We start from the raw sequence: 13,892 nt of genomic DNA, 5'->3' as shown, positions 1-13,892 counted from the left end.
CGCGGTGATCCACTTGTCCTTGTTCATCATAACCTGAACTCCTCCTGCTCGGTCATGCTTTCTTACCTGCTGTGCATTTATTAATCTATATGCCGTCGTTCTCATCCCGATCGGGAGTCGTTTGATCTTCTCTTTATCTGGTAGTAGACTCATTATGATATTGGGTGATTATGTTTTTAAGCTCTGCCCATCTCAGGTTATTCTCTATTGTAGACCAGCTGTTGTCCATTCTTCTATCTGATTCATTACTCCCCTAGTTCGCCAAGAGGTCTGCGGCCTTATTTCCTTTTCGCCTAACATGATTAATAATTTTATACTCAATTCTCCTTAGTAACTCTGCTACATCTTGGATAATTCCCGCTGTCCTCGAGCTTTTAGAAACCTGCTCCCAGCTCTTTCCATCATTTAGTTTACGAAGCATCTCTATTGTTACTTGCGAGTCGCCTTCTATCTCCAAATTCATGTATCTGTTCCTCACTGTTATTCTTAATCCTTAATGCTCTGCCCATAGCTCTGCTTCATTATTCGCCATTTCTCCTCCCCATTCTGCATACACTCACCTTGTATTTTCTTCGCTGTCCCTAAAGATACCCCCAAAGCCTGCCGACCCTGGGTTTCCTTTGGAAGCCCCATCAAAGTTCAACTTGATGAAATTTTCTCCGGGATATCTGAACTGATTAGGACTCTGAATTTGAGTTCTCATCCGATTCTCTTTTCTAGGGTAGATCATGTCAAAATCCATATTTAATTTAGATACTATTCTCCTTTCCTCCTGATCCGTTTTCCAATCCTCCTCTTCCCAGGCTTCAGAAAAAATTGTTTCTTTCATAGATTTGCATATTTCCTCCCAGATTCTTGTAGGTTGGTTGCTTTTCTCTCGAAAGATCCTTCTATTTCATTCTTTCCATAGAGACCATATTACGAAACCTACTAACAAATTCCATATTCTTCTTACCACTCTACAAGAGAATTGTCCTTTGCCCCATTGCATAATGGTATTTTTAATACTGTTGGGGTGTCTATTTGACTTTCCAAAGAGTGTTCTAATCTCTTCCCATAGATATCGAGCAAAAGGACAATTATTCAATATGTGCTCCTGGGTTTCTACTCCTTTGTTACATAGACTACATCTCGAAGGTCCATACAAACCCCTCTTCTGGATTTTATCCCATGTTAGAATTCGTTCTTTGCCCACCAACCATGCGAATATTGTTATCTTCGGCCACCACTTGTTATCCTATATAATTCTCCAGTCTATAGTTTCTTCCTCTCTCTCCTGATGCATTATCAAATAGTAGGCTTCTTTTACTGTAAAGGTTCCTTTCATTGGTTTACCCCATCTGAGAATGTCCATCCCTGATCTCGCTTTTATCTTCCTCGATTCTAACTCCTTGGTGTATATTTGCCCCAGCTCTTGGTTTATATTTTCGTACCATTCTTCTGGCTTTCTTCAGACTCTCCATATTTCATTGGTCTATCCTTCTTCCCAATAGTCCCTTACATATTCCCGTCCTGCCCTGATCGCTTTCTGTTGTACTTCTTGCAGAGTTTGTATCTTAGTCAATTTGTCTCACTGTTGCCATCCCTCCTCCCAGAATCTAGCACTACTTCCTTCGCGTATTTCCCAGAAAGCATAATTGTTTACTATATGCCTATTCTGGCTAGCCAATTCCCAGATTGAAGATCCTTTTGGGATTCCATCAGCTCTCAATCTTTCCGCTGTTGTTGCAGGCATATTGTATTTCTGAGTCCAAATTCTCTTCCATAGATCATTTCCTCCTTGCATCCACCGCCACCATAATTTTTCTCCCAGCACCTTATTTAGCATCTCTGGGTCTCTCAGACCTAGACCCCCTTCCTCTTTTCTTTTCATTATACTTTTCCACGAAACCAGAGCCCATTTCCTTTGTTGATTTGGTCCACCCCAGATAAATTTCCCAAATATTTCTTTCATTTTTGTGCATACCCCTTTGGGGGCCGCCATAATGGATAATGGGTAAATAGGTATCGATTGCAGGACAGATTTCAGAAGGACTATTCTGCTAGCAATGTTCAGCGATCTGAACGACCAGCTTGCCAATTTGTTCTTTATTTTTTCTATAGTATTCTGCCAATTTTTCATCCGAGTGGGGTTTATATCTAACTGGTTCCCCAGGTACTTTGTAGGAAGTTCCCCCTGCCTGACTCCTAAAGTTCTGGTTAGATGAGCCTTGATTGAGTCTGGAGTATTAAATATGAAGGTGCAGGATTTTTCTTTGTTAATTTCCATACCAGATGCTTCCATGAACAATTCCAATATTCTTTTAACGTTCCTCACCTCTTTTACTGAGATCCCACAGAATAACATAATATCATCTAAAAATTGTTGGTGCGTGATAGGAAAATTGTTTCCCCATAGCTTTAAGCCTTTGATTTTCTTTTCCCTCAGCTCTTTTTTGAAATATCTTACTATACCTTCTGCTACCATTATGAAGAGGAATGGAGAAATAGGATCCCCTTGCCTAATTCCTCTAGTAGCACTGAAGGTTGTCGTCGGAACCCCGTTTAATAATATTGAGAAGTTCGGGGCTGATATCATGCTATATACCCATTCTATCCATCTGCTGTCAAATCCATAGGCTCTAAGAACCGCTCTGAGGTATTTCCAACTTAAACAGTCGTAGGATTTTGACAGGTCTAACTTTATCATCATTCCTTTCTGCTTTTTCTGATTTAGAGAGTGTATCATTTCCTGTGACACTACTAATCCATCAAGAATTTGTCGCCCCTCCACAAATCTGGTTTGCTCTGGAGAAATTATATTCGGAAGTAAAGGCTTTAATCTTTTTGCTATCAGAGTTGCTAAGATCTTATATATGACATTGCACAGGGCTATTGGACGAAATCCTTGAGCATTATCAGAGCTACCGCTCTTAGGGATCAGGGTTAAAAAGGTCGAGTTGATACCTGGCCATACCTTTTGCTTCATTCGGGATTCCTCTACTGCCTCCAAGACTTCTTTGCCCAGAAAATGCCACCCTGCTTGATAAAACTCCACAGTATATCCATCAGGTCCTGGTGCTTTGTTCTTACTCATATTCATCACAATTTCTTCCACCTCTTCTAAAGTTACTGCCCTCATCAGAGCCTTATTTTTCTCATTTGTTATTACTCTTGGGATTTCCTTACAGATACCCTCTATGGCTACTCCCCAGTCTCTTTGTGGTTCTGTAAGAATCTCTTTGTGGTGTTCCACCAATACTTTCTCCATGGCTCCTTGTTCTACTATCCTTTCCCCCTCTGCATTTTTAATAGAAAAGATCATGTTCCTTTGTCTGTGCTGAATCATAGCTTGATGAAAAAACCTGGTGTTTCTTTCTCCTTCGCGTAGCCAATTTATTCTTGACTTTTGTCTCCACAAAATCTCTTCCTGTTTCCTTCTTTCTTCAAGTTGGCCTATTATTCTTCCTTCCTCGTTGCTTCTCTCCTCATCCCTCCCTTCTAGAATTATTTTTTGTTGTATTTCCTCCATTTCTTTTTCTAATTTTTGTTTTTCCTCCATGATGTTCCCAAACTCTTCCTTATTCCATTTTTTGATTTTTCCTTTGAGTTCTTTGAGTTTCAGCTGGAGAGTATGCATCTTCCCCTTCCCTTTTACTTTACACTGGGTCCACCATTCTTCTACTTTGTGTAAGAATTGAGGGTTTCTGAGCCAAAAGGCCTCGAATCTGAATGGTTTCTTACCAGTGTTTTTCTTGATATCGATTTCCAGTCTGATCGGCCAGTGGTCTGAACCTAAAGCTGGCAGAATTTTAGCTTCTATAAACACATCCCGATTCAAAACTTGTTCGGATGGAAGGAACCTATCTAATATAGAAGCAATTTGATTTCTTCCTCCCCTCCTATTGTTCCATGTATGAACACCGTTAGTTGTAGGAATATCTACCAGCCTCTGTTCTGTGATCATCTCGTTAAACTCCTCCATGTTCTGATCTGGTCTCCTTAAGCTACCTTTATTTTCTCCAATCGTTCTAATCATGTTAAAGCCACATTCTATTATCCATAGTGTTCCGGGGAGAATTCTCCTAATAGCTTGCATATTTTGGAGAAAGTTCTTACGTTCCTTAGGAATATGCGGTCCATAGACCCCTGAAATAAGAATTCGCTCCTTTGATCCTATCAATCTGAACATGCCTGAAAAGATTCTCGGAAAGCTAATCCAATTTTCAAATAGTACCTCCTCAGGGTTCCAGATGATTGCTAGACCCCCTGTTGTTCCATCCGCATCTTGAGCCATTACCTCGTATTGTAGCTTAGTTCTTTTCATAATTTCTACCAGCTGTTGATGCCCCATTTTCGTTTCCTAGATTATCATTATGCTCGGCTTATCCTTCTTCAGTCTTTCCTTTAAATACCTCTGCTTACCTTTACTGTTAAGCCCCCTGATATTCCAGCTCGTGACTATCATTTATAACTTCTTTGATGGTTGTTGAAATACCTCTGATAGAGGTATAACCCTTCCTGAATTTACCAATATTTCTCCAACCGCTTGTATAGTTTCATTTAAAGTTCTTCTTCCTCTCTTTCTACCCCCCTTGCCAGTACCGTCCACTCCCAGGTCTTGGTTCCCTTGTGTCCCTGTTTGATCCATTTGAATCCCTGAGGTGCTACCTTTCTTCTCCTTATATTTCTGGAATGTTTCTTTATATAATTGTTTCTGTGTTTCCGGAATAAATCTTTCATCTAAATTTTTCCATTCCTGAAGCAGTTTCTTCATAATTCTTTCTTCTTCGTTCCCGTTATCCTTTTGAGAGTTTGTTCCCATCAACGTTTGTCCTATTATGTTCCCCTGACTTTCTCCCATCTCTTCTTCCAGCTCCCTGTTCTGAGTTATGCTTTGTTCTTTTGTCTCTTTTATAATTTTCATTGGTTCATTCTTGTTATCCTCATGTTCTTTCCTTTCTCCCTCATTTTAATCTTCCTCCACCTGTAGGACCTGAAACTTGTTTTGGTTTTCGTCTACTACAGATTTCCCTTTTTGTTGAATCTTCGTTTCCTCCCTGCTTGGTTTTTCCTCTTTTGGATCTCCTTAAATCCCTCATCCCTAGTATCCAGTCCTTCTGTTCTCCTCTGTTCTTCATCCTGTGTCCTTGTTATTTCCACCTCTTTATTTAGTGGGCATTGCCTGTATAGATGTCCATACTCATGGCATCTTCTACACCTAAAGGGGATGTGCTCATAGTCTATTGGTTGCTGCCATATTTCGTCATGGTATTCTAACTCTATATACTCCGGCAATGGCTCTGCTATATTCATGTAAACGCATATCCTTGCATAAGAAGTGTACTTTCCCCTCTTGGTTGACTCAGCAACCTTAACAAAATTTCCGATTGAGTTGCCAATCCCTCCCAGAATATCAAGGTCCCAGAACTCCATCGGTAATCCGAATAATCTGACCCAGATGGGAGCTGCTAGCAATTTCTCATTATCTGGGTTATATCTATCCTCCCAGTGCCTCATGAATAAGCCGGCATTGTTCATAAAGTATGGCCCTTCTTCAAAGGTTCTTTCCTTATCTTCTAGGTTTGCAAAAATGGCTGTGAAAAAACCTTTTGCTCCTAGTTTTAAATCTATATGCCCCTTTGGCTTCCATCTTTGTTGTATCCATCTTGTTAAATCCTTTTCAGATGGCCAAAACCTGACAAACTTACAAATCAAAGCATGATCTCTCATATAGCATCTATAATCTTTGAGTTTGTTATTTGGGATTACATACCTTGGTCTCTTTTGTGCCCTAGGTAAGCATCTGCTTCTAGTTCTTTCTTGCCATCGATTCCCCAGTACTGGCGCCTCTCTGCTATTCTCCTTCTACATCCCTTGCAGTCCACTCCCACTTGCTTCTCCTGCTATTACATTCCTGAACGAGGGGATCTCTCCCCTCCCCTGTTTTCCTTCCATAGGTTCCTTCAGTCCCGACCTTCTTTTCTTTCTCCCTTCCCTTGTATTTTACCCTCGTGGTGAATCCTTCCTACTCCCGATTAGCCCCTCAGCTATTCCCCAGACTCCCACTTCCGTCCGTCTCAGTTTCTTAAAACCCTAGGCCTTCCAACCCTAACCCACACTTCCTTCATTGCAGACTCCAAACCAGTCCTCCAAATAATGACCCCACAAATTGTGATATTGGTTTTAAAGATTTTTTTTCTTAAATTAATTAATATGTTGTTTTGTTTTTCACCACTAATATGATATTGAAATCGTTGAGCATCAAGGTGGATGGGAGGGGGGACTAGGGAAATGATAGGAAACATCTTATTTTAGAGAACTTAGCAAAGAAGAAAATAGTGCTTCAATTAGGCCAACCAATTTCACATTTATGTCATCAAAATTTTCATTGTCAATATTGAATTAGAACTAATGACGTAAGCTAAGGGAATTAGTTGCACTAGAAAAATAACTTGGTCCTATATTAGACTAGAAAATTGAAGTGAAACGTGATTTTTGGACCTATTTTAATATAGTAAACATATCATCCATTTGTTTAGGAAATTTCCTGAAAGGTTGGATCTTGGGTTCTAAAGCATTAATATGATGTGCAAGTGAGATATTTATACTCCCAAAGAATTTATGGCATTCTTGTTGGATAACATCCTTCAACTTGTCAAGCTTTATATGAGAAGCCTTACCTTAGAGAAATTTTGAGGTCTAAAATAGGCATGAAAACAAAAATGTATAACCAAAACCAACTTTATAAGAACCAATAGGATTCAAGATGAGGATGTCAACCATGGGGGTGACTCACCATATTTGGTGTAAAAAAAAATTAAAAATTGCTTTTTCGACTCTTATTTTCAACTTATCTCTCTATGGTTTCATTCAAATTTCAAGAAAGATAACTTGTTGGATGCAAATTTAATTCTTCATCCAAAGCATACCCATGTTACATGCTTTTGATGGGCCGTGCTATATGAAAAATGAGAAATATAAGATAAAACATGATTGCAATCATGATTTTTCATGTATTTCTCATTTTTCGTGTAATAGGGTACATCAAAAGTATGCAACATAAGTAATCCTTAGACTAGGAATTAAATCATGTATCCAACAAGTTCTATGACCCGCAATTTGAGTAAAATTTTAGCAAGATAAATTGAAAATATGTGTTGAAAAAATAGCTTTTTCCTTTTTCCTTCTAAAATTTGATGATTTAATTTAATCTTATTTTTATTATTTCTACTATTATTTTATAACATTCCTTATAAAACCCATTTTAGAAATTAAATATATGATTACAAAAAAAACTATAGCTTCGATGCTGAGCTTCATCTAAACTATATATTTGAAGTTCATGTAGCTTCAGACATGAATACACTGAGATAAAATGAACCAAAAGCCATACTTTTCTGAATATATTAAAAGATAAGTCATCAATACATTGAAATAAAATTAACCAGAAGCCCTACTTTTTTGAATATATTAAAGAAGAAGCCAATATAGCACATCCACAATGAAACACAAAGAAACATTACGCTAAATCGCAAAAGCATTACTTGACAAAGAAATTTTTACCATAAAAGCTTTTATCACATAATGAGCTCTCCATAAAAAGAAAGAGTGTGATATTGGGAACCGCCCTGTAAGGCCTCCGAGCTGCGGTGCGACGGGCGCCGGGCGGGCGCGGGCACACGGGCGGGCACGGGCGCACGGCGGGTGAGCGCACACGACGGTGCGACGTTTCTGCGAGTTAGTTGCGACGATACCGTGGAGTCATATGCGACGATGAACGACACTATGCGACAATAATGTAAAATCATAATACGACTAAGTATTATGTGGACACACATATTATATGAACATATGGGGTTTATATATATGTGGAATAATAAAACAATAAAATATAATATAATCAAGCCATGTAAAAGGGATATGCGAAGCTTTATATACATGTTAAACGTGGAGCATAAAATATACAAAACCGACCACATAAAACATAACGTGAAGGCTTCATGGCATTATTTTACATGTCGGCCCAAAGTTATGTGCTAAGATATGAAGCGTATATATGAGAGGTGGATGCACCTCATTTCATCATGGAATCTTCGCTCATCTTCATTCGTACAAGGGGTAAAACAACATAAGGGTAAAGAAGACTACGCATATCTCATGCGTAGTACTTCTAAGGTGTAGTTTTGACTTAAGTACGGTTTGAGGTGTGAAGGTGGAAGTTGTGTGCTGTTTTATGCAGGATTTGGTGGGAAGGTCGAGTGGCTCGGGTGAGCACTCCTTCTTATGCAAAGGTGCATAAAATGTTGTAAAAGGCTGTCTATGCCTTGGTTGTAAATTGTTCTAAGTATAGACTTGGAGTTTGCCAATTATACTTGCTGATGTATTATTGAAGAAGCTGTTATAATATTATTGTTGGGCAGACTGTTCGGGAGTTACCCCTCCCTTTATACTTGTGTATTGTTGATGTTCTCGGTTATTTGTTCATGGTTGATGATTGAGAATTTTCTTTGTTAAAGTATAAAGGATAACACTTTATTCGATTATAAGAACACAAGTTAAGTAAGTTTATGCTGAAATAGGCGTAGCCCATAAACATTAGTATTGTTAAAAAGAAAGCGTTCGGTGGTGCCGCACCTCGCTACAAGCGGTTGGAAGATCACCGCAGGTGTAGGGGCGTGACATGCCCTGTCTAACCTAGTATGTTAGGAGACACTCCAATAAATTTAATTTAAAAAAATGAAAATAAAAAAACCGCTAAAACTGTGTTTTTTACAAATCTCTTCCATAAATAACGAAAAAATATTTTTTTATTTGTAATTAATAACTGGACTGTCTGCATATGGCGTTGCTATCATCCACAACTATATAGCGGCGTTCCCATTCGCTGCTGTTAACATTGTTCATCTGACATTGTTCTCTCGAAATTTTGGTTCATCATCCTTTACTTTTGTTTTAATAACTTCTCGCATGATATTGTCGACCAATCGCCCCTCGTCACTGAAAAAAGAAATATTGACAAAGAAATTACCAGTAAGAAACGCTTACCAAGATAAATTGTGATATACCACTCGTTCCAACAAATTGAAAGACATAAAACGAAGAGGGAGGTGGAGGTCTCACCCATCATATGTCTCCAGCTTCAAACCCTCTCTCCCTGTAACTTCCATCAGAGCCTTTTTCCATTTTTCAATACTGTCGGACTCGTATCGGCCTTCTCTTGATGAGTTTCATGGTCAAATATTTTTTTCTCTTCGAGGATGCGCATACACTCCATTTGGTCCATGCACAGGATTCCACCGCATGCCTATAGGGTTCACATGGTAAAAGACAGGGATAATAGTTTAATTAATATGCTTTTAAAACTTAAAATTTAAGTTAGTGTCAAGGAGGCGTTTATTTTTTTATTTTTTTGGTAGGGGTTAAATCTATTTATATATTTAAAAAATGTAAAATTTCACAATTTTATTAAAAATTTATATTCTTAAATTCCTCCCTAATAAACAATTTCATAAATATACAATTTTTTAAAATTATATAAAATCTACATCTAATATTTTTAAAAATAATAATAATATTTTTAAAAAAATTAATATTTATTATAAATTAATATTTATTCTAAATTTTAAGTAAAATCTTTGTATATAAATTTTAAATATACAAATAAAAAATTATTTAAAAATTAACATATAACTAATAATTGGTATTTAAAATATTAATTTTATACAAAAGTAGAAAAATTCTTATAATTAAAATATTTTAAAATGATGTATTGTTGAGTGTGGAGTAGTGTATTTAGCTTGCTTTATATATATATATATATATAGAAAGAAACGACTGTATGTAATTCTTTTCATGTTCAACATGGAATTTACATCTGCTATGTGTATAATTGATAAGAAAAGATCAAAATTAATTCTTATGAGTTTTATAGTGAAATTAGGGGTTGGTTTGTAATCTCTTAACACTACATCACTACAATGAAAACTTCATCAATTAAATTGGCCAATAATTCCATCAATAACCATCCCCAAGCTCATAATCCATAATCATTGTCATTAACCTTAGCTCTTTACCAGAGCCTACAAATAATTCTATAATGTGGGTTTTCAACCATAACTTCAAATTTACAATAAATGATTTTTAAGCAACATATAATTATAATTTACATAATTAGGGTTTGTACATATTGTTATTGCACCCAAATTAAGGTTCATATTAAACTACACATTTATTCAAAAATAATTTGGCAATCAATAAACATACATAGCTAAGGACATAACTATATAAATGCATTAATGCATGCAATTGTTCACATTGTTAGATTAGTGTTTCCTCATAAAACTTCATATGTTAGAATAGCAAGGCACACGAATACATGAAATTATACACAAGTTCACAAAATAATGGAAAATGGACAAGGTTCCAACCCAACAACCATGTTGCTCCATTGCCGCTTGCAGCGTCTAATGTAACTGCCAAGGTTTCAAACCAACAGACATGTTGCTCCACGACTCTGGGCACATTCCAAGCCATAATTGGTTTGGCTCACTGGTCAATCCAAAACCCAAGTGGCACACCCTTCTTGAGAATGGCCAGTCCCTCCACGATACTCATATTCCAAGGCTCACCATCCGGTAACCAAAACTGTAGTCACTTCCAGAACCCAAGTGGAACATCCTTCTCCGGGACCCTTCGGTCCCTTCATGATGCCCATCTTGTAGGGTTCACTACTAAAGTCTAGAACCATCCTCATCATCCTAATGATAATAATAGGTTATCCTCTGCCCCTTTACAAAAGATTATATATATATACTCACCATGGATACCTTCTACCATGTGGCACATACTGAGGCCATGTGGGTCCCCAGGTGTTTTCAATACTTACATTTGTCACCAATGTTGTTGCCCTGTGTCCGTGGAGTTGTATGCCCTCCATACTCTTACAATAGAGTGGACTCCATGGCTATTCTTTTTATTATTATTAAAATATATAAACTACAATGTATTTACAACTCAAGCCCACTGACCACTTAACTGACACTGGCACACATGCCCAGGCATGCTAGCCCCAAGATGTATATCATATCTATATAGGCACAAAAGCCACATATCAAAATACATAGGCACACAGACCCACGATATACATCCATCTCAGTAGCCTAATAACAAGTACGTATATTTACATCATAAATGGGTGGGGGTTTTATATTCCTCCCCCACTTATTTTATGCACTATCTTGAGTGCATCTTATGACCATAAGTTGAACCAACTGCGACAAATCCTTTTCTTCATGTATTGCTTCATCTTGTGGCATCATCTATCCTTATAGTGTCATCTGGACGTCAATAGATCCTTGCCCCATGCCGACGAGCATACAATATTTGCACTATAAACCTCATTACCAAGAAAAGGACTTGCAGACAAATTTCCGCAAACAAAATCTATCCCTTGTTATTATTATTTGCATTTCTAATTGCCCATGCTCTTGTTGGTTCATATCTTGTAGTCTTTCCATTTCATCATTCTTGTCCCACAACTCACTCTCCAAATCTTCTATCTTCTCAAGCTTGTCTTAATTGTTGTCATCTCTCATGTCTCTCCAATTCCTGTTTGTGCCTATCTACCAATGTTTTCCTTTATTGGTACACTAGAATGGAAAAGTTCATGTTTTGTTTCTCACGCAATTCAAACAATTTCAATTGTTTCTATTCATTTTGATTCTACACTTCATTAGCTCTTTAGAAGCCTTGTAATTTTCTAAAGCTCAATTTTGACTAGGCTTCGAAAGGTAACCCAAACATGGCAAACTATGGAAGTACCTTAATCAGTCATTTGATGTTCCCTGTATACATTTATTCAAGCTTTATGTCATATAATAGTAACAATATAATAGAATCTAAAATCCTTGAAGAGGGACTATTGATTCCCACACCTAGGGCTACACCAAACTTGTGATGGAGGATGATTCTCTACTCATTATAAACATGATTCACAATTTACATGGCTCATAGATAAACACAATCTTTTGTAGTTGGAGACTTGAAATCCTACTCATATGAGTAACATTGCTCCTTCCTTCCATTCTAGTGATCATCCTACTCACATCAGAAGAACTAGAAATAAAATTGTATATAAGTTAGCCAAATCGAGATGCATCTCATCAGGTTCCAGATCTCCTCATGGAAATTCTTTGAAGAATCTCCCCTCAAACAAGAATGTTGGACCATTGATAATTAGGACAAATCTTCCTCACTAGCCTCTTTCTACTTTTTATCTATTCCTTCGTGCTATTTTTCTTTGCATCTCTCAATCTCCTTATGTAGTTTTAATTTTTTATATCAACAAGTAAAAATTTGTCTTCTACTCTTTTGAAAAGGTTGATATTTTGGGTTTAGTAAGTGAAAGAGCAACCCAAAACACCATCACTTAATATGTACTTCATGTTTTACAAAACATTAACCCATGGGGAGGGGTTGAGGATAGAAGCCACTTTTGAGAGAATTCAACTATCTTAAAAAACATCCAAACTTCACAAAACCTCATCCAATCCTAATAATAACATCTCATTAATGTGTACATCATTCTTCCATCCAATAAAAAAACTAACCCCACCTAAACTCAACCTAATTATGAAACTAATATTAATAATAATCAATTCTATTTTAAATCATACTTAAACTAAAATACTAAACTAATATATAAAACCCTTATTATATATATAACCAACTATTTCATACTCTTTTGAACAAAAAAATAAAAAAAAAATTAACTCACACTAATCCATGAGATTTCTCAGGATCTCCAGCGGACTTACCCACCATAGGCTGACCGCTCGAAACCGCATATTACTGAGTCATGAAAGGACCCTACTCCATTCTGTAATTTTATTGGAGTCGTATTGGCCTCTCTTTTGACAAACTTGCGGCTCAAATATTTTCTCCTCTTCCGGCATGCGTAGGTCTTCACAATACTGTATTCCACTTTTAACACTAGTTGACCTTACCCTTAAGACGAAGATATTTTAAATTTTTCGTAAATCTCTTTTACTATAAAGATTTTTCCTGTGTACTTTGTTACAATAATATAACCCAATATCAATACCATCTTATATTATATTATATTATATTATATTATATTATATTTATATATATATATATATATATATATATATATATATTTATTAATTAATTAAATAAATAAATAAAGTGTAAAAAAAAAAATTATAACTAATTTTAAAATAAATCTAAACTCTCTGTCTCACTCTTCATTCCATAAGATTAAATATTTATCAATTATTTATCAATTACTATTACAAAATAGACGCTTATATTAATTATTGGATTTGAAATCATTTTAAATTTTCATGCACCAAAGTAATAAGGTTCTTTACAACTCATGGTAAGATATAAAAAAATAAAAATAAATAATTATATATGTAATAATATTTAATTTTAAAATTAAAAATAATTAAATACAAAAAAAATTTGGCGTGAAGGTGGCACGAGTCCAAGCGCATTTGGCGTGGCTCCATAGGCTCTTATTTCTAGCTACACCACATTAAGAGCAATGCTCTTTAAAAACGCATTTTGGTACAACACTTCCAAGTCCTTGTTTGTTCATATGTTTGCTCCCACTTTATGTTATAATTGTCATGGATAGCTCATTTTGGTACCATATTACCTATAATTATCTTGTCAAGCAGATTATCCTATTTTTTTCTTTGGTTTCATGTATATCATTAAGGTTCATATTTTTTGGTTCCATGTATATCATTAAGGTTCATGTCTTTGGCTTGTTATCTAAACTATTGAATAGAGACATTTGCAATTTTAAGATTTTCAATTTGTATTATTAGTTTGGTTTCCTAGTTGGTAAACCAATGGTGCAACGATGTATCTTATGTAACACT

The 13,892-nt window shown here is 36.2% G+C and overlaps 1 protein-coding gene across 1 annotated transcript; it reads right to left on the bottom strand.

Moving 5' to 3' along the window:
- Positions 1 to 253: 253 nt before the first annotated feature.
- On the bottom strand, positions 254 to 742 carry LOC149213461 (uncharacterized). The gene is made up of 2 exons (XM_089389033.1): positions 561 to 742; positions 254 to 467 (listed from the first exon to the last, which is right to left on the bottom strand). Exons 1-2 carry the CDS (start codon positions 740 to 742, stop codon positions 254 to 256), a joined length of 396 nt encoding a protein of 131 aa, XP_089245159.1.
- Between the last annotated feature and the right edge of the window lie 13,150 nt (positions 743 to 13,892).

Source organism: Pinus tabuliformis, chromosome 1_1 (genome assembly GCF_031772625.1).
Source record: "Pinus tabuliformis cultivar Carrire ecotype Pingquan chromosome 1_1, CPIR1, whole genome shotgun sequence".
Taxonomy (NCBI): domain Eukaryota; kingdom Viridiplantae; phylum Streptophyta; class Pinopsida; order Pinales; family Pinaceae; genus Pinus; species Pinus tabuliformis.
This window is presented reverse-complemented; position numbering and strand designations above follow the sequence as displayed.